The sequence below is a fragment of the Fusarium venenatum genome (genome assembly GCF_020744135.1).
Source record: "Fusarium venenatum strain MPI-CAGE-CH-0201 chromosome Unknown EDB82scaffold_1, whole genome shotgun sequence".
NCBI classification, from domain to species: Eukaryota; Fungi; Ascomycota; class Sordariomycetes; order Hypocreales; family Nectriaceae; genus Fusarium; species Fusarium venenatum.
In genome coordinates this window covers 628443-649441 of record NW_027072129.1, presented here as the reverse complement: position 1 = coordinate 649441, position 20999 = coordinate 628443, and the positions used below count along the sequence as shown (strand labels likewise).

General features: G+C 45.6%; 7 protein-coding genes across 7 annotated transcripts; 4 read left to right on the top strand and 3 right to left on the bottom strand.

Moving 5' to 3' along the window:
- Positions 1-241: 241 nt before the first annotated feature.
- EDB82DRAFT_549386 (uncharacterized protein) lies at positions 242-2338 on the bottom strand (the record flags this gene model as incomplete). Its single annotated transcript, XM_065609546.1, has 5 exons — positions 242-1108; positions 1148-1183; positions 1226-1402; positions 1436-1719; positions 1750-2338. 5 exons carry the CDS (start codon positions 2336-2338, stop codon positions 242-244), a joined length of 1953 nt encoding a protein of 650 aa, XP_065465245.1.
- A 1296-nt stretch (positions 2339-3634) lies between these two features.
- Positions 3635-5271, top strand: EDB82DRAFT_482290 (uncharacterized protein). Its single transcript, XM_025732356.2, has 4 exons — positions 3635-3966; positions 4023-4690; positions 4744-5094; positions 5145-5271. The coding sequence occupies exons 1-4, from the start codon at positions 3792-3794 to the stop codon at positions 5184-5186; spliced, it is 1236 nt and encodes a 411-aa protein (XP_025591289.2). The 5' UTR covers positions 3635-3791; the 3' UTR covers positions 5187-5271.
- Positions 5272-5671: 400 nt separating this feature from the next.
- Positions 5672-6465, bottom strand: EDB82DRAFT_421714 (carbonic anhydrase; the record flags this gene model as incomplete). The annotated part of the gene is made up of 6 exons (XM_065607605.1): positions 5672-5804; positions 5853-5961; positions 6020-6130; positions 6183-6227; positions 6292-6374; positions 6425-6465. The coding sequence occupies 6 exons, from the start codon at positions 6463-6465 to the stop codon at positions 5672-5674; spliced, it is 522 nt and encodes a 173-aa protein (XP_065465244.1).
- Positions 6466-7210: 745 nt separating this feature from the next.
- Positions 7211-8486, top strand: EDB82DRAFT_564194 (uncharacterized protein; the record flags this gene model as incomplete). Its single annotated transcript, XM_025732358.2, has 5 exons — positions 7211-7255; positions 7315-7854; positions 7921-8002; positions 8063-8319; positions 8369-8486. 5 exons carry the CDS (start codon positions 7211-7213, stop codon positions 8435-8437), a joined length of 993 nt encoding a protein of 330 aa, XP_025591291.2. The 3' UTR covers positions 8438-8486.
- A 565-nt stretch (positions 8487-9051) lies between these two features.
- EDB82DRAFT_455007 (10 TM acyl transferase domain found in Cas1p-domain-containing protein) lies at positions 9052-12448 on the top strand. Its single transcript, XM_025732359.2, has 3 exons — positions 9052-9536; positions 9592-12292; positions 12357-12448. Exons 1-2 carry the CDS (start codon positions 9231-9233, stop codon positions 11995-11997), a joined length of 2712 nt encoding a protein of 903 aa, XP_025591292.2. The 5' UTR covers positions 9052-9230; the 3' UTR covers positions 11998-12292; positions 12357-12448.
- Positions 12449-13853: 1405 nt separating this feature from the next.
- Positions 13854-19234, top strand: EDB82DRAFT_482283 (uncharacterized protein). Its single transcript, XM_065608186.1, has 6 exons — positions 13854-14502; positions 14554-15008; positions 15113-16110; positions 16170-16419; positions 16471-17309; positions 17370-19234. Exons 1-6 carry the CDS (start codon positions 14137-14139, stop codon positions 19172-19174), a joined length of 4713 nt encoding a protein of 1570 aa, XP_065465243.1. The 5' UTR covers positions 13854-14136; the 3' UTR covers positions 19175-19234.
- EDB82DRAFT_482278 (uncharacterized protein) lies at positions 19216-20916 on the bottom strand. The gene has a single exon (XM_025732361.2). It carries the CDS (start codon positions 20768-20770, stop codon positions 19421-19423), a length of 1350 nt encoding a protein of 449 aa, XP_025591294.2. The 5' UTR covers positions 20771-20916; the 3' UTR covers positions 19216-19420.
- Positions 20917-20999: the final 83 nt, after the last annotated feature.

Sequence of the window (20999 nt, the reverse complement as noted above, 5' to 3'; positions counted from 1 at the left end):
TTACATGAAGTATGTGCCGTCTTAAAAATTTACACGTCCCAGAAATCGCTGAAGAGGTATGTCACTTTGAGTGTGTTATAAGAGGGACAGACTGTAATGACTATTGTATTCTACCGCAAGACTTCTATCATGATTAATAATTAAATTATTGACATTAAAATTATATACCTCGAAGCATATACATCATTAACAACTCAGCTATAAGCTATCTAACTGCTTATGCAAGCTTACATAAGTAAGCCTAATTTATCAGAGCGATGAGGGTTCCAGCGATCAGTGTCCAAACCATGCCCTGATGTCTGCTTGCTCTTGAAGCAATCACTGGTGTATACGGTGCCTCCTCAGGAGTTGATGAACTAGCGCTGGGTGCATGTCTCTCCTCTGTGGCAGTGGTCCAGATTGCGAAGGTCGTTGCGTTACCTACATGTCCGTGATGAACAGCCGATGACGCTGGAGGATTCACTGGGGCACCAGGTCCGTATGCGGGAATAGTTGTTGTGGCAGCCTCACTTCCAGTTGGCTGAGGCTCGTTCTTGTTGGATTCTTGTGATGGTGAGACGTAGCCAGGAGCAGAGGGTTGGCTATACTTGTTGTCAGGATAGTTGGCGTGCGATCCTTGTGTGGACTGAGGGACAGTAGGCTGATCATTGCTGTACTCTGGCTCAGAGTTCCCATGTGACTCTGCAGTTGGGGCAGGAACATGAGGCTTGTCATTATCGTAACCAGGATGAGAGTTGCCTGATGATCCTGGTGTAGGTCGAACAGACGGCTGGTCATACCCGTGGTCAGGAATATTGCCGTATGATCCCTTTGTAGGTTGCGCCACAGGATAGCTGTGACCGCTAGCATCTACCTGATAACCCCCAATGCAACCGGAAGGCAGTGTAACCACTGGAGGTCTATAGTTTCCACCGTGGCCATCAGCAGTGACATATGTGGTAGTGATTGCTGTCTCGGGAACTACACCTGTGCTGCAAGTGACATACTCAACCATGGTCAGGTAAACAGTCCAGACGCAGTCAGAAGTAGGGTAAGGTGTCGCCAGACCGCTTGCAGAGTTTGTCTTCATGGTAGTGACACCAGAGGCTGAAAGTGTCTTAGAGCCATGCTCTGTGGTTCTAGAAGATGAATCCGAAGAGGAAGTAACTTGGGTGTAGGTTGTATGAGTCTCGGTCACCGTATTCTTTGAAGACGTAGGCAAAGAAGAGAAGGCCTCGCTAGTAACAGAGCTTGGCAGAGATGTTGATACAGAATTCTGAGTCTCAGCCTGAGTCTCCGCAGTCGTTGAAGAAGACGCTTCTGAAGTAGGAGCAGAAGCCTCAGAGGAGGCCAAAGTCGAAAGTTCTGATGTTTGAATGGTTGTAGCAGGGGAACTCAGGCTATCGGTGGGTAGAGTCGTGGGCTGTATCTCGGATCCTGTTCCTGTAGATGTTACCCCAACGGTCGAGGTCTCAATGCTTGACGTCTCATCGTCGCAGTCATCGGTTGATGTCTCGATACTAGTAGTACTAGTGTAGGGAGAGTCTGTGGTAGTAGTAACTAGAGTATAATCTTGAGAAGTTGATGCAGACTCTGACGAAGCTTCTGATGATGTCGATGTTGTTGCAGCAGATGTAGTTGTAGATGTAGCTTCTGCCGAGGAAGTCTCTATTGATGACGTCTCTGTCGAAGAAGGCTCTGATGACGTAGCCTCAATGGTAGAAGTCTCAGTAGCCGAGTCTTCTGTCGACAAAACCTCAGTCGAAGAACCTTCTGCCGAAGTAGCCTCTGATGATGTGGTCTCAATGGATGAAATCATTGTGGATGGATCTTCTGTTGTCAAAACCTCGGTCGACGAAACCTCTTCAGCTGATGACACCTCTGTAGAGGAAACCACGGTTGTTGTAGCCTCAATAGATGAAGTCTCAGTGGTCAAATCTTCTGTTGATGTTGATTGAACCTCAGTTGATGATGCCTCTGATGATGTAAACTCCGCAGATGTCGTCGTTGCACTTTCCGGTGGTCTCTTCATAGCAACATCGTTACCATTAAATGACCTAGTGCCTTGATAAGTGTTGATCAAAGCACAGTCACCGCTGCCGGCTAAATACAATGCAACGGCACAAATGGGAACAGAATCGCATCTGTCTACACAATCTTGAAACTCATCGCCGTTAGAATAATAGGCAAAGATGTTTCCATTGATTGTAGAAGTATCGCATAGAATGTCGAATTTAAAGCCGTTGTATCCGGTGTAAACACTGCCGGACAATTGATCGCAGTTTGAGGCTGCCAGCACAGTTGGGACCAGAGACAAGTTGAGGGCCAAGAAGGCCCCGAGGCGCTTTGATGGCTTCATGCTGAGATAATCTTCACCGAATGATGGAAGATGTAGATCACTGACGAAGGACAAAATGAATAAATTTCAAGTCTATGAACATAGCGGAAGGAAATCAGGCGCTTATGCTGCTTAAGAGAGTTATTTTCATGCATCCCCTACTAGCCGTCCCCCGTGTTTAATTTAAATACAGGCTTTATTGGGCTCTGGACTCGTGATGTAGACAGGGGATAACGGCTCTATTTATTTTCTAACCCAACTCGCTCATTTTAATTGGTAGGTTTGCAATGATTTATGGCTAGGTCGCGACTCTACTGCAGGGGTAATTGTGTGTGTTGTCAGTGCAGAATCAACAATATTTCCTCTTTGAGCTAGTAATCTGCTCACTCGAGTCAATAGTTCTACTGGCTAATCTATGTTGGTGTTCAGCTTTGCGGTGAGAAACCAATAGTCTCTATTTAAGAGGGGCCAGAAATGGTCGCGACTCAGAAGGAGAGATGGTCTAGCTTTATTAGGATGAGTGTGTGAATTCAACCAGTCACAGATGTCAACTTGCTTCTTATTTAACTAGCCAACACATGAACAGAAAGTTAGGATCTTTCTATTATTTTTATAATTTAATTTTTGGACACAAATAACAACGCCCATTAGACGTATGATGCTGGTTGGAAGCTCAATATCTTCCGCCTTTCATATCGCTTAAATTGAGAGTTATTCCAGCAGTGGTCGAAGAACTGGGTGACTGCATTTTGTCAACTGCTTTACCTCTATCAAATGTGTTTTGATCTTCTTGATTATTCATGTTTAACTAATAGTTATTCATTGAAATTAGAAATCTAAGGTAAATACCACTCCTGGTGAGGGGGTCAATCTGGACCAAAACTTAGTAACGGAAGATTGCGATGATAATCCTGTAGGTCTACCGCAAGCTGAAATTGAGGTTCTTTGGCAATGGAAGGAAGCCAGCACGACTTGACAGGGCAATAGTAAGACATTTATGATACCATGATCACAGATTGTGGCATTACAAGCCTGCAAAACATGGCCTCAGTGTTGCGGACTTTGGCAAAGGCAGCAGTGGTTGCGTCAACCAGCACAAACTCCTGTCCAGCGAAAACCTCATTAGACCATCGGGGCTATTAACACACCACGTCCCATGGCTTGATTATTTATCAGCATGAGACCAGTAGTGGCAATCAACGGATCCCTAGGAAAGTAGAAGTTGGTGCGGGATTGATTAATCACAGGTGGCTCGGCCGAAACACGGACGGACCCAAGTTTACGCCGACTCCATAACCTAAAATTGCAATCGGTCTAATTTCATGCCGTGGACAAACCTAGCGTGATTCACACTGCCGACATAGAAAATTCCACTTATAAGTTTTCAAGAGCAGCAATTCATAGCATCAAGGCATCAGCTTATTGTCATTCATCGCATGTAGAGCCCTATCGAATTCTTGACCAATTCATTACCATGACTTCTCGCATAGAGCAACCGATAACGCTGAAAAATGGCTTAACGCTACCAAACCGCTTGGCCAAGTCTGCCATGGCAGAGAACATAGCAGATAAGGACCTTTTGCCAACTGATCAAGTCTATACTGCTTACAAGACCTGGGCCAACGGTGGCTGGGGACTTATAATCACAGGTATTCCCGAACTCTGCGCCATCAACCATTAAGCCATTGCTCACTGACTGTTGCAGGGAACGTGCAGGTTGATCCTCGCCATCTGGGCCAGGCTAGGGATATTGCCAATAATGACTCCATTGACAGGAGCCGCATTCTAAACAGCTGGAAGAAGTGGGCATCTGCTTCTCGAATCGGTGGAACTCCTACTGTGGTCCAGATCAGCCATCCCGGCCGGCAATCTCCACTCGGCGCTGGCAATCGAGGTTTATTCGACAAGACGCTTGCTCCCAGCGCTATCCCTCTGCGACTCGGCAAAGGAGTATTTGCGGCGGTGGCCTCCAGGCTGCTGTTTGGAACGCCAAGAGCCATGACAGTTACGGAGATTCTAGACGTTCAAGATCGCTTCGTCAAGACAGCAGTTCTTGCCTCCGATGCTGGATTCGACGGCATAGAGCTGCATGGAGCACACGGATACCTCCTCTCACAATTCTTGAGTCCCAAGACTAACCAGCGGACTGACGAATATGGCGGTTCAGCTAGGGAGAGGGCGAAGATTGTAGTGGACATTATCAAGGCAATCCGCAAAGCTGTGCCATCAAGCTTCACCATCGGTATCAAGTTCAACTCAGTTGATCACCAGTCTTCTCAAGCCCTAGAGGAATGTATTGAGCAACTCCGTTTAATCACAGACGCCGGGATCGATTTTCTCGAAATCAGTGGTGGAAGCTATGAAGAACCAATTGTATGTTTCCTCTCTCAATCTGTTAATAGGTCTATCACTCACATTCTCCACAGGGTATTGTCGATCCGGATAAAGTCCAACCTGTCAAGAAAGAAAGCACAAAGGCCAGAGAAGCCTTCTTCCTTGACTTTGCGACAGCCATTAGAGACCAATTCCCTGGCCTGCCATTACTTGTCACAGGCGGGTTCCGTAGCCGCAATGTGATAGAAGATGCTTTGGCAAGCGGTTCTCTAGACATTGTTGGTTTAGCACGGCCAGCAATGTTGGATCCATCTGTTCCTACAAATACGCTCTTGAACAAGAACAAGAAGGACGAAGAGGCAAGAGCCATTGCAATCTCTGTCCCAACCCCTTGGCTACTGAAGAAGATTGGAAACTATATCATCGGAGCTGGATATGAAACTGTGAGTTGCACAGCCCCTGAACTTGACAAGGTGCTAACATTCAATCCCAGGCCTGGTATGGCAAGAAGATTAAGACTATGGGTAAATTGTAACGTGTTGAAAGTGAGAGTGCTGTGTATGTGGGAAGGAATCTTTTTGTTAGAGTTGTTATCATTTGCCTACATAATAGAACGAGTCAACTATTTCACAAGATGTGCAAGACCTACTTTTTAAATAATGAGGCATGAGCCCATTGTCTTAACGCTACGAGGGATCTGTCAAACTTGCTTAATATTTTGTAAACAACAGCTGAGCCAGTTGACTCGGATGTATATCTCACTCTATTTGAACTCTACTTTAACCTGGCATTGGAAATTACTATTATTATTGTTATGGCATGATCGATAATCAAGAATTTGTTCTAGTTAATCCATTCAACGGAAAAGTCAACTTGATCGGGTAGATAGACTGCAATCTTCAAAATAATTTCACTACAAAAAAATCATTTTTTAATCTCAAGACAGCGAGTAGGAAAATAAACAGTCAAGTGAATTAATCTAACTTATACCTACTTACTACTGACTTGATGTGTAGGTATTTAGGAGACTACTTCCCTCATAGCCCCCGTTTCAATATCAAGTGCATAACCTACAACCTGAGCCTTTTCCGGCAAGAATGACCATTTCCTAATCTCTTGTACGTCCTGACGAATGCTATCATCAATGCCAACACTAATGGCCGGTTAGTACTGCAAAGCTTCTTCAACGCATAACACTTACTCTCTGAAGGTTCCAAACCATTTGTCTTTAATTGAATCAGCATGGGCAGGTGCTCTATGACTGAGTTTCGACCTGACCTCCTCCTCAGTAGTAAACACCGCACCGCAGTCTGAATGTTGATTAGATAACTGCACCCTTGCTTAATTTGTAGTGTAACCGCTACATACCAGTGTGATGAACCACAACGATCAGGTCAATGGGACCGATGGTTCCCATAACTTCAAGGCTTCGGAAAGCATCAACGGCGCGACCACCTGCGTTGCGGATTATCAAGGCCTCTGGATTTGCATTAGCGTGACGAAGTTGCAGCATTGGGTTTATGTGATTTACCTCCAAACTTGAGGCCGAAGTAGTCACGAGGATCGACTCGAGCATCTGAACAAGTTACTGCAGCTGTTAGTATATGGAAGAATGGAGTTCCGAGATCGCTGATACGAACAGATGCAGATGGCTCCTGAGTCCGACTTTGCGCTGACTATATCCTGTAATGAAGGTGGCGGTTGGTGATTTTCCAATGATTCCCTTGAACGACGTTAGCTTTTGTGACACACATTTGGTCAAGCGTTACAAACTCATTACGTTTGAGAAACTCTTGGAGCTTTTTACTGGCCATAGCTGATATGACGTTATAATAGATTGCAAGAGTAAAGGAACCGATTGCAGTGTTGCAGATACGAAGATGAACATGAAGGGCAGTAATAACATCCCAGTAGAGTTTATCTATAAGATAAGACTCAGTAAATGAAAATCATACTAATTATACTGTTTATTAATCATTTAGTATGCATAAACTTCAGTTTACTAAATCGCCTTTCAGTAAGTTCTACTTGGGAACCTAAATACAGTTTGTAATCGTAGAATCGGACTTATTTTTAATTGAGAGTAATGTAGTGCAATTACAAGTGACGTAAAGTGTCCCAGGGATGTGGCATTGTCTACATTGACAGTGGAGACCGGCGTAGGAGCAACTATCAGCCCGACAGTAACAGCCTCAACTTGAAGGCACCACTATGGCGTTGCATTACTAAACTTCAAAATCACCTACAATACTGGCTATTCTTGACATGATGGCATTGTGTTATGTAAATACGGGATGAATAGTAATCTGTGTTTTTCATGAGAGTCTTCTCTGGCTCGGTCCTTATGACATTAATGTCCGTCTTGAGCTAAGAGCCCGCAGCGGACGAGCGGTGTAATTTTGCACCGTCCTGACTTAATTCCACAAGCCTACCGTTACTTCAGGTGTACATCATTCCACTATATAATGTCCTTCGTATAATTGTAGTCAAGGGACTTGGATCTGTGTTTATCACATTTGAACTTATCGAGAACAAAACAAATTTTAAACATCAACCATCATGACGCAAAAGATTATTACAATTCTGGGCATTACAGGCAGCCAAGTAAGGAAACATCCTGTGTCAGGACTATGACTTGCGTTCAGGGTATTGACTAGTAGCAGGGTGCCTCTGTCGCCGACGTCTTCCTTAAAGAGGAAGGCTGGCATATCCGGGGTGTCACTCGCGATCCAACCAAGCCGTCGAGCCAAGTTTGGGTAGACAAAGGAGTCGAGCTTGTCAAAGCCGACATCAATGACATTATCACTTTGAAGTCGGCCTTTGCCGGATCGAACGTGGTATTTGGGGTCACTGATTTCTGGGGAGTCGTGTACGACCCAAAAACACGCGACCTGGCTGCTTCAACTAACCGAACCGAGACTGAGGTCGCCTACGAAGTTGAAAAGCAGCAGGGTCGCAACATCATAGACGCTGCATATGCTACCATCGAGACCTTGGACCGACTTGTCTTCTCAACCCTTTCGCATACGCGAAAATGGAGTAATGGTAAGTATACCCACAATCTCCACTTCGATGCGAAGTGGGAGGGAGTAGAGTATCTCAAGGCGACTTATCCAACACTGGATAAGAAGACTTCATATCTGCAGGTTGGTCTATATGCTACGAACTGGAAGAAGGGTTTGAGTTTTGCCCGCCCGGCGAAGGTGAGTTGTAGCTTCAGAGCATACTGTTATTTGCTTTGGAGAAGAGTCAAGTTAACATATCGGAAGCAACCTGACGGCACGTTTCTACTGAGCCTTCCCACAGATGGAGATGCGCTTGTCCCGCTTGTCGATGCGCGACAGGACACAGGTATATATCCCATCCCGGATTTTCTTGAAGAGTCTATATCGCTAATACCGGACGCACAAGGCAAATTTGCCAAGGCGCTCGTCCAGGTTGAACCGGGCAAGAATCTGCTCGGTTATGGCAGCTTGATTAGCTGGAACGAATTTGCCGCCTTGTGGGGAAAGATCCATGGGTTGACGTGCCGCTACGAGCGTTTAGATCGCAAAGTCTTGGAACACGCCGTTCCTGGTTGTATCGGAGAGGAACTGGCGGATATGTTCGAGTACATTGGAGAGTTTGGCTATGATGGTGGTGATCCAAGCGTTATTCATCCAGACCAGGTAAGTACTCGCATTTCGGGCTATTGACTCTTGCTTACAATTACGATAGCTGGGTGTCCATGTTCCAGTATACACTATGGAAGATTATATCAGGGGAGAAGAGTGGCCAGAGGTGTGATGTGATCTCTGTGTGATTTGAACATTGGGGCCGACTCCACTACTACTTGTTTTCTATTTGAGTTGTAATAGAAAGGATGTACAATCTCTGAAGTGATAGCATTATACTCAATGGAGTAGTTAGTTATTGTCTTGTGTGGGCGTGTTCGTGCTGATTGTCGTATTGGCTCAAAATCCCCTTGCCAATGATTCCATTCCTAACTCGGCTACCCAGTTGATGTTATGAGCCAAGAACAATTGGTATTTATCATATCCCTTGCGTCCAGCTGAGTCTGTCAACCGTTCATTGTTATTAGTGGCGTCCGTCTCAATTATGATGGGTCACGTCACCCAGCTTGGCTAGACTCACAAATGTCTCAGTAAACGTCGTGTCAAAAACTGGGTCATTATCAAGTCATACAATGAAGTCTTGACATTATGGTTGGGCTGTAACGGTCACTGAGACATTCGCCCTTCAAGGGATGGTTAGCAGCAGAAATTAAAGTTTGACAAGGCCTAGCCCCGGAAACTATTGGTCGCCTGTGGAATTCAGTCAATTCCCGTTCCCATCCGCGTTTTGGAGGTTTTGTTCTGCGTACTTAAACTTTCCAGTTCCCAACCTTGAATGGGCGGACGGTAGTCTCCTACGATTTCCCAGAATCGCCAAGACGGGACCAACTATCAATTCCATACATGAGTGCTAGATTCATCTCTTCCCCTAAACAGTGTACTAGCGACACTTACCTTCATGACTCTTTCTAAGCCATTTTATTTCAATTAACATTACTCTGCAACACAACAACCGATACAAAGAGATGGATTTACCATTATCAAGGATAATTTCCACGGTTGTGGCAATCCTCTTTCTGGTTGCCGTCGCCTTCAAGACCTTTCTACCGGGAGACGACCCTTACCGCTGTCGCGCTGTCCAAAACACCGGTCGCTGGATCGATCTACCAGACGAACAAGGGAATCGATATCCTTTCCATCAATGGCAGCCAGACGGATGTATCCTCCACCAATATGATTCAACCGATATTCGTCAATGCACCGAAGGCCGCCGTATAGTCGTCGTGGGTGACTCAACCTCCCGACACGTTGCCTATGCCTTCGGTCGTTTGGTACGTTAAAGCTGGACGTACGATAGTCAAGGGTACTAACGCAGGAAATCCCCAGATCAACAGGAAACAATACGAACATGACAAAAACCAAGCCTCTTTCCCTAATTTACGAGATAACGTCAATTTGACGTACGATGGCCAGATGATCCAGCGCCTGTCAAACGTTTGGGTCGGAAGTCACGGAAATCCGCTCCAAGAAGAGGGAGGCTTTGTTCAAAACCTCGATATTTACGCCGATGAGAAGATGGACCCGCCAGCTATCGAAGATCAAGAAGGACCTGCTATAATCTACGTGGCTGCTGGTGTTTGGTACACTAATCACAAGGGAAACACCACAAGACGTGTTCCATGGCACACTCGTTTTCACATATACAAGAACCGTATCAATAAGCTGTCCAAGTTTATCAACCACAATACGCCACATCGCGACCCATTCACCGCCCCCATGGACCCACGAGACGGCATTGGCAACCAAATCTTTTATGGCCCTCCTTCCGGCCCTTGTTATCAAGGCAACCACACGAGAGATATCAAATCCAGTGCTAGGCGGACTTCAGAAGTCGCAGATATTCACAATTGGCTACGCCACACAGAGCACAAAAGGAGGATTCCTATCCTATGGTCTATCGTCGGAGTTACCCTCAATCAAAACAAAACATGGATTGACCCTCTGACGAAAGCAATGCATGTCATCGATCAGGTTTCCGAGGCTCGGGCCAACATTGTCCTCAATCTGAGATGTAACGCCAAACTCGATCGCATCCAAGGATATCACCATACTGGAACTTGCTGTACAGATTATGGCGTCAGTCAATACCGCATCATTATTGCTGTTGGTATTGTCTATCTGTCCGCATGCGTCATATGCGAGATCCTGCACCTGTTGTCTGTAAAGGAGGCTCCGTGGACCTTGCTCAACATGCAAACAGGGTCCTTCGTTCTGGTTTTACTGATGTGCTATTTTTCAGATCGCACACAGATGATGGCCAAAAGTAGCAAGCTTTGGGAGTTGGATGGTTTTGCTATCCTCTGTGCCGCCTGCTTGGTTTCTTTACTTGTCACAATTCGGCGGACGCGACCAAGGTGCCCAGAGCACCTACCTTTGACAGAAGACGAGACATCTGGAATGTTACTTCCAGAGAACTGCGCTCCAGAGTTAGAAGCGTCTCCAACAGCAGGCGGAGCATCCGAAACGCTAGTTCCAGAGAAATTCCCTTCAGGGGAAGAAAACAGCCACCAGCAAGACGAACCATTTCTTTCTCGCAAACAGACCGAAGAATGGAAGGGATGGATGCAGTGCTTCGTTCTCATCTACCAGTGGACCGGAGCTGAACAAGGACCTACTTCCATTTATATCCTCTTCCGTCTATGTATAGCTGCCTACATATTCCAGACTGGTTATGGCCATACTTGTTATTTCATTAGTACCGGCGACTTCTCATTCAAGCGTGTGGCATCTACTCTACTACGATTGAATACCCTGAGCTGCGCTCTGACGTATTTGATGAAGACGGATTACATGTTCTACTACTCAGCACCACTTGCCTCATTCTGGTTCCTCGTCATCTATGCGACTCTGGCGATTGGAAAAGAGTACAACAACGACTCACAGGTTCTGGCAGCCAAAGTGTGTGTCTCTGGTGTTCTCGTTTCTGTGATGTTTGTAACTCCACTTACCAGGTGGATGCTCGAGCTATTTAAGATCGTTTTCAACATCCAGTGGAGCGCTGATCAGTGGATATACTACGCCACGCTCGATATGTACGTTGTCTACATCGGTATGGTTACTGCTATCGTCAATCAAAGGATGGCCAACACTCAGATCATCTTGAGTCTGCGGTTGATCCTTGTTTTAGCTGGTCTGTTCGCTACATATTGCTATTTCAGTAAGGCTTCAACATTGAGTGTCAGTTCGTATGACTCTCTACACCCTTACATCTCCTGCATCCCCATCTTGGTGTACATTACATTACGCAACATCTCGACGTGTACTCGGAACTACCACTCCAAGGCAATGGCTTGGCTAGGTTGCCACTCGTTAGAGATATCTATCCTCCAGTGCCATATCCTACTTGCAGCTGACCGAGAAGGTGTGCTTTCTATTGATGGTCTTTTTGGCGATGGCACAGTTTTGGGCGATCGATGGAGAACTCTGCTCATTGTAGTGCCAATCTTTCTTTGGGTATGCTATGCTACAAGGTCTGCGACATGTTATATCATTGAATTGATGTTGAAGGAAGCATCGGAAGAGGATGAACTCGATGAACCTGCTTTTGCGTATCTCAAGGAGCTCGGAATTTCCCGCATATCTTATCCCGGGCTTCGGCTGGCCTTAATTGTGCTAACAATGTGGCTGGTCAATCTGCTCAGTCCTATGAAGGAGAACATGCCTCTTCCGTCTGGCACGCATGATATCAGCGTATTGCCTATGCCAGAATACGCATTAGATCATCCGTTCTAGATAGTATATACAGCTGGCTGAAGCTGCTGTGAATCGGGAACAACGCGACTTCTGGAGGTAGTGGAGGTCGATTGGTTCGGAGGGCCTATTCCAGCACGGGTAGTACATTCGTAACTCATAAATACTCGATGAGGAGGACATCTAACAAAGTACATTATTGGGATTAAGATGGCGAAAATAGAGGATATTAGTTTTGTGGAAATTTGCACCTTCTATATTGTTAACTACAGGTTGTTTCAAAGGGCTTATTATAGGGTGCAAAGACCTTCTAGTCAACTTTCATGCTGTCAAGATCCTTCTTATTCTTAGCCACTTAAATAACTGGCCTATAATTTGGCTGGACATGAACACCTACGCACTGAATGTGGGTTGCCCAATGGAGGGATTCAGAAGTGATCTGGTTGGACAGGACTTTGTTGAGGTTAAAGATGAAACGTTCACCGAAGCGAGCGGTCCGTGCTATCGATAACAATAAACTTGTTCGTTGGACTTGCGATTTTGCCCAATTGAGCTGTTCTTATCAGAACAATCGGCCTAGCTTTACTCCGTGATCCGAGAATCGTCTGGATAGACTGACCTGCCAACCTGTATGCAGGGTAGCCTCACTTCAATAGAGAACGGCTCAGAAGTCCAATGCCTCAACTGCATCCACAGCATCCACAGCAGCACCTATATGCGTAACAAACACTATAGTTCTGCCAGTCGATTATATACCTTAAGTCCTGCGCAGCTTGGTTTTTTTTATCAACATTTGTTGCATTGTCTTTGGTATCTTCAATCAGTTGGGGATACTTTGTGATCTTGCAAAAGTCGTCGTTTTGCAAAAGTCGTTAACCTCTCGCAACTTTTAACAATCTTCGCCAAGTAACCTCATTTGTAAATATCTTATGCTCAAGGGTGCATGGGGTATGAGGAGTGCCGTTGTTCGGGCTAATAAAGCTACTGCTATCACCGAGCGCAGGATAGAATTCCTTGGTCTGATGAGGTAGATTGTTTTGGTGTCCCTCGATACTGTGCGTTCAAGTTCGCTGACTGGATGAGATAGCGACAGTAATGCATAGGCGTAAGCTTGAACTTTCTCAACAAGAGCCGGAAGAGCTCTGGAGTAGTATGGCCAATGGTCCCTCAACTCATGTTTGGTATGTTACGTACTTGCGTTAACAAGAAAAAGTTACTAACTGAGATGAAAAAGAAATGTGTGCCACTAATAGTAAAAATTTAGGTTTCTCAAGATGTAAAAATCGAGTATACGGTAAAAAAACGTCATTGGGAGTTTGGGTGCCACAAGAACTGAGGTGGCTAAACACTGAATATTACCAAAGAAATGCTTCGATTGGTAGACGCATCAAAGCACCATGGAAGGCCGGCCGGAACCGCCCATATGCTGCCATTGACCGTGAGACGTGGCTGACTCTCAACGTTGGACAGCCTTGTCTTTGTCTATTAATCAGGAGCAGTGACATTACAAGATTACCGTAGCCGAGCCTAATTTCACCTTTGTTTTTGTCTTTTAATTATTCGTTAAGGCTGTCGGCAAACCCCGCTCTATTCAACTAAGATCTTGCAGAGAGTATTGCTAGGATTGCAATTGATGACATTGGCTCCCAAAGCATGATGACTTTGTCGGCGTTTAGTTTTGTCATAGAATGTAGAGCTCATTGAGCAACGTGATTCACACATAATGCAAAAGTATTGTGAGAACTGCTAAGTAACCTACTTTTGGTTCAATAGAGCCAAATTGCTTAATTCATGATTTCATCACTTAAGATCTAAAAGGGTGAGACAATAGATGTTTCATTGGTTATAAGTATTGGTCTTCGGCCGCTGACCTGCATAAGCTCTTCAGCTTTTCTCTTCTCTCAATTGCGAATCTTAACATAGCCAATCGAATTGAACCTACCCCGCTCGATGCCTATAATGGTGGCGTTAAAATATGCAAAGGTTAAGCAAAGGAATCTAATCTTTCCGTATTTAAAGGTACTATTAAATGCCCCCCCCCCCGGCGAACCAACAAGTCCCTATTTTCTATAGGTTTATAGCACAAACGAAACTAAATTTGATTAATCAGCGCAAAAAAATCTTTACCTTCAGTTTACTTTCTTTGCTCCGACCATCATTCTTTGTTAGCTTTCGGCAGCCATGTCAGGCATCGAGGTCGCTGGTTCCGTTCTGAGTATTATCTCAGTACTGGCCATTACGCTGGAAAAGTCCAAAAAGATTTTTGGTAGCAGTTCCACGTCACAAGGAAGACAGCTCAGGACCATGGAGAGGAAAGTTCAAATCGAGCAGATCTATTATCAAAATATAGTTGAGTCACTTCTGAGCAAAGTAGTTGACCTTGACCAAGCGACAGCAATGCTTGAGACCCCTGATCATAACATGTGGAGCGACGTGACATTAGATGCTGGTATCCAGGATTTCTTTGGACCAGATGCCGACCACTTCTACGCATTATGCCTTGCTCTCAACAAGAGGCTGACCGATTTCCAACGTGAGCTTAATCAGGTAAGGCTGATGGGGGTTTAGGTCCGCGTATAGTTTTCTTACTTTTGCCAGATATCTGCGAATCACAGTGGACGAAGCAAACTCCTGAGGTTTAGCATAAATCCGAAGAATCTTGAGCAGCAATTACGAGACATTCAAGGAATTCGTGAACAGCTAGAAACGCTTGTTATTACCTCCCAGTTATCAGCTGATAAAAGCATTCCGAAATCCATCGACACGTCTAAAACGCTTAGGGATCTCGACAAAGCTCGACAGGTCTTAAATCACTTACGTCAAATCTTGCCCAAGGACGATGATGCGTACCTGAAATTTCCTGTCTATGCTATGGTTGGCAAAATAGGAGACTCCATTATGACGTTCACACTCTTATCTACACAAAGCGCTGTGGAAACGACATCCCCACACAGTTGGCGCAAAGCCACGTTCACGTTCTCCTCTGTGTCGAGATCGTTATATCAAGACCGTTCGGTAAGAGAGGCACTAAATGAATCGCAGGACTCCCAAAGGTAGCCATATACTGCCCCTTTGCATCTTCTATCTACCTCTACCCGTCCTTAGTATACCATGTTCCAATTTTTATAGCCTTATTGTCTCTAATAAATGCCAGTAGTCAACAAAATCGACATAGAGTTCGATTTATGCCTTCCGAGGACTACTCACCGACTCCGACTAACGAGGCAGGCCCTAAAGTAATTTGGGCAAGCATCCCAGAAGACTTCGGTCACCATTTCACTGAAACCAGTCGCGAAGCTATTGTCTGCTACAGATGTCCGCCACCGCTTGATGGCATAATTAGTGTCCAGTTTCGTATCTCTGAGACAAGACAGAACGTTAGTCTTCCAGAATTGCTCAAGATCAAACCAGGAATGTCAAAATTTGCCAGAATCGCCCTTGTTGTTGAGCTCGCTCGAGCTGTCTTTCAATTCTATAAAACTGGTTTCTTGCCCAGGGACTTGAAATCGGGTAGTTTCGCATTCATCAGCGACTCTCAAAAAATTGTCCTGGGCGACTTGATCCTGTATGCGGAAGCACCAACCTTTGGAGACGCCGATAGGTACTACGCGAGGGAAAGAAATGCTGAGAGATTGTACGGAACCAGTTTCAACCGCGTTTCCATAATGCTGGGAATCATTCTCGTTGAGGTTTTGCTTGCGCAGGAGATCTTTCCTGACGATGAAGAAACCGATGTTGCATTGCTCGAAGCACGTCAGAGCGCTCTCGATCTGATTGATACTATTGCTGTCGAATGGGGTCAAGTTTGCTCTGATGCAGTCAGGCAATGCCTGCTTGGCGTTTGGTCTATATCTGACGAAGAACTTGAACAGGTAAGATTTATAGACCACGTACTGAGGCCTTTAGACCAGACGTTGCGTTCCTCGTCTACTGAACATGCAGCGCCAAAAGCAAAGATATTCTTGGTATCATATCCGGATCTACCTCCTCACGCCTTCAAAGACCATGCCTTCCCAAGGGAAGTCACAGATCAATGTTTTCAAGCTTCGCCCCTAAATGATCCCACCGCGCTCTGGGCATTAATAGATTATACTGTTTCGATGCGAAAGGCTATCGAGACTATTCCCTGGCTGGATGAAAAACTCTCAGGTGAAGGTATGCAGTCTTGAAGTAAAAAATTCCATCACAAGGTTGATTGCTGACCGGAAAGAAAGCTCGTGGTCTCGACGAGGTGTTACAGCAACTCGACCAGCTGTCCCAGTCGGTTGTACCAGAAAGTCCCATTTCAAAAAGAATTGAGGCCTTGATTCAAGACTGTCTACGTGGGATTATGACTATACCCCAGATCTATAAGCTTGAGGTCGAGGGGCATAAAGTTTTGAGCCACCAAGGGCTCGATGAGTTGCAGATTCAACTCCGTGTGGGCACACTGGAATTGCTTGATATTCTTGCGGGTCTGAAAGTGTGAGTTTCACCTCTTTGACAAGAAGGTACAATCATTAATTGACGTGATAGTCCAAGCTCACCAACTCTGACCGCAGGTCATCCTGCTTCCGATGTGGATTCGATCTTCGACGGGGCCTTCACCTTAAGTTCCCGAACATCAGTGTCGGGAGGTAATGATCTTGATCTCCAATATGTGGACTCAACAGGTCTGGCCAAAGAAATAATTCGGAACTTGAGTTCTATTCTGCGTCCAAAGCCACTTGCTGTGAGCCGACTCGTGGTCAGCGATGAGGAACTTTCGTCAAACCTGCACCAAATTCTGGAGGACTATTGTGCCGAAATTCAGAGCACGCATCGACTAGACGCCCCCTTACCCCAACCATCGCAGAGTCCCTTTTATCTTAAGGCTCACTCTATGGTTCTAAAAGAGATGGGATTTATTATCCAACAATTAATCCTCATCAGCCAAGGCGAAACCGATCCTGCAATAACTTCGCTTCCTTTCGATAGCATGGCAAGAGCTGAAGATACAGAAGTAGAAGTTGTTCCAGCTTTTGTTGTTCTAGACTTTCTGGTGGGTGGAATGGCCTTTGGGCGACTAAGATTGCGCATGCGTAGGCTGGTAGAGCAAGATACTATGCAAATCATCAGTGATGAGGTGCTACGGAGCCTACCACTTGCAACTCCCGGGTTATACTGCGCCATATTCCATGTTCGCTGGGATCTTTATGATTTCCTCGAGAACGAGCTTGACGGGTTGGTAGATATCAGTCAGGTTCTACTTCTGACTGGGGGAGGCTTGAATGCTTATGCTTCGCGCTGCGCTGATTATCTCAAATGGCTGTGGGAAGACTCGAAGTATGACATTTGTAGCCATATTCAAGACTATCTTGAAGAAAATACTTATGGTAAGCTGTCTTGTTATTTATCTATAACTTTCTATTACTTATCTGCCGTATCTGGAGTAGAACATCCTGACGCAACACTCATGATCGACCAACATAACGAAGGTCAACCTGGCATTACAGTGACGGTCGTTGGTGTAAGAGAAACCATAACTGCAGTTGCACAGCAGCTTTCATGGCTTACCGCCGCCTTTCGCTCTTCTCCTAGCGGCCCAGCCTTGTCAGACGTTGACTTCATTGCCACCGAGGGCATGCAATTCTTCATCCAGCCGGGAGCTATTACAAATCTTTCGAAAACAAATACCGGGAATGACACCTGCTGGTATAGACTTGTTCAAAATGCCGTTATTGCCCATGGATTTCCCATTCCGCTCAGATCTGACCAAGTTGGACTCGAACTACCCTTTACCGTGATGCTAAAGCTCAGCCGGGCGTCGTCTTTCCTAGTTGCAAATCAACGTCTTGCATTCTATGGATTTTCGACCTTTCTATTCCCAACGAAACAATGTTCCGATCCTGATGACACCTATGGGCAATCCAGGAAGTCGATTCAATGGCACTTTGAGACGAGCGATGAACACTGCCAATACATCGACTGCGCTGATTATCTCGTTGCGTCGAGATCTATATGGTCTAACAACATAGATCAGCGCAATCTCCTAACGGCTCGGCATTTTGTAGGATTCTGCAGAGTTGCGGAAATACGCTTAGCCACGCCCAACTCCAACTTTACAGCACTCCAGGAATCACCCCTCCCCGAAGCCTCTACTGCGGTAGGAGCAAGGATAGAGAATGTGACACTGGGCACCGGTGGTCTGGGTTTTGCCACTGCTGAGTTTGAGAGTAGTATCAAATATGCCCACAGTATAATTAGTCCAGTAGGCCCAGATGAGTATATGGGTACCTTGGACACAATAAAGAGAATGTCTATGATTCTGTGGGATAGTGGGGATCAATGTGGATGGTTAGTGCCAGCGCAAGCGCTCTTACTTCACATGGCTCATGTGTGGGTTCAAGCGCATGGGATAGCAGACACTATCCGGTTCGCAAAAGAAGACAACTCGTACCTTGATGACGTTGATGACATTCTCAGAAGAGATCGGAAAAGGGTTCTTCGGGCTGAGGGCAGAGACGATGACACCGATTTCGAGCTAAGACACTTGATCATGCGATTGTGGAATGATATCAGGGGTTGCATGTTGGCGCAACAGAGCGCGATCCGGGATGATCAAGGTGTAATTGGGTATCAATCTGGTGCGATATCAGGATGGGAACTGCACGACTTCATCACCCGGCCTCCACTCGAGTTCTCCATGAAGCAAGACAAGCGCGGTCCTTCTGACGACAGTTGGAAGGCTCTAGCGGCGGAGAAGAACATACCTGTTTTGTTCTGTCAAGGTGCAGGCGACATCATCAGAACAGCAGCTTCACACAATCTATGCACTAATTGCAGATTACCGGTGAGGCAAGAATGCCATCTGGTGGCTAGCCTCGCATGCTTGGGATACATGGCGCAAAGGTACGGGGGGTTCCGGACATGGACGAAACTGACGACAGAGTGGTGGTGGCACCCTACCAATGAAGCGACCTTGTTCCGAGAACAATGTCAAGATCCTGTGGGAAGCACTTGTTGCGATCGACTGCAGAGGCTGATTTTTGTTAAAGATGGGCAGCAGGGTACAAACCTTGCTCTTCCTGCCACTGGTGCTGTTGTCTTTGGTAAACGGGCTTCGGAGGCAACAGGTTTGTCTGTTACTGCGGTAGGGCAGCTACTATCTGGCCCAGCTCTCGCTACTACACCCACTATTGCTTTGGGTAAAAGGGGGAAATTAAAGAAATGGTGGAGTGAAATGGGAAACAAAAAGTAGTGCTTGAAATTTACTTTTTCACAATACAATTATAATATCAATTCTGCTTCATTTATTTTACTCCCTTAAGCTTTTACCCAATTCTTCAAAGTTTCGTCCAGGTTCTCAATAATAAAATGTCATCAATTCTAGATAGCACTGGAACTTAAGATTAATAAATTCTCAGGTTTACATATTGAATGATGAAAACAAACTAAATTACCAGAGGACGTAATGCAATAGTGATGCTTTATAAGAAAAACTACACTACCACCTTATACGTCTCAGTATACCTGCAACCTTTCCAATGAGTTTCCGCAACGTAGCAGGCGCCATCACAGTATGACCAGGACCAAAGCTTTGTCTCTCATCCATTTCTTCCCGAAGAATGTCAACCTGCCTCGGTGATAACAAACCGACCTCCTTGCCCTTCAGCATTTTCCCAACACCCAAGACACGCTCAATACTCTCAATCAAACTTACTGAAACGTCACAAAAGATCACACCTTGAGTACAAGGTATTTGTTGTAACCTCCCGCAAACTATAAGAGCTGGAATCGATTCCATGGGATTGTTGGTGAGTCGTTCAACTTTTGTGGCAATGTGGTTGAGGACAAGTTCGTAGATGGTGATGAGTTGGACAAAAACACTTGTAATAGTCAACGCAACAGGTGTAGGTAGTGGTCCTGCAGTGGTGGTAGGCTGAGGCAAAGAAATCTGAAATAAAGATTCTGGGTCTTTTAGAAATTGCGTCGCCAGATGGCATGGACAGAGTAACTCCATCGGTTGTGAATTGTTTCTGAATTCAGGGCAGTGATGTTCACCGTAAAGATCAACCAAGACAAACAAAAACTCTTGAGTAACTTTGTTGATATAATCGAACAGGGTCATGTTGTCGATGAACAATGGACCGTGTTGACAGATCATCGTGTCAAAATTAATCGCTTTTCTGTTCTTCTTTATCGCTTCGATACGAACGTATAGTCCATGGTTGATCGCGGATAGGCTGGCCATGCTGTCCCCAGGTTCGATGTTGCGTCGGTATTGTGTAGTTGAGCAATTGCTCAGAAGCGAGACGTCGTTGTTGATTGCTAATGGTAATGTCGGGATTGGGGATGAGCCAGTTGTGTATAACTCCGTGACCATATCCATTTCATTGTAAAATGGAGTATTTGTATATTCCACATCGGTAGTCCATGAGCTATCCGATTGATGAAAGACGTCGATAAACCCTACACAACATGTTGTCGTATTCACATCTTTTCTCGTTGTACTGGGTTTTTCAGCAGGGTAAATGGTAGGATATAGAATTCCAGTCGTATCCAACAGACTCCAATCATCTAAGAAAGAAGTGTTTGGCTGCGCTGGAGTCGGAGGAGATACTGGCCAGGTCGATTTATTGACAGATTGGGTGGTTGAGGTCGAACGTTTAGCGGGTTGCTTTCGTCGCGGTCGCCCTGGTACTCTCTGTTGCCCTACAGTACACTCAGCCCCCAGCATAGCACATTTCGCACATTTCTCATCGGTAGGCCTGATTCGTTGACACCGAGATTTGCTCTTCCTGCAAAGGTCACAGGAAATGCGTCGCTGGGACGGATGTGGTGTGGATGCGCCCATTGTTGAGACAGGGTATATTGGTAGATGAATGCGCAAGTACGGCGGATACAGAATTGCGGATGGGAGGGGAAAGGACAGAACCAGATTTCATTGCCTTAGTGCAGGAAAGCCTCTTTTATAAAACCCTCCGCGGAGGGTTTTGTACTAGTCCGATTCGGAAATTGATGATTAGTATTTCCTCCGCCCCGGCACTTGATATCATCCACTTTTCGATACTAGTCTTGATTAG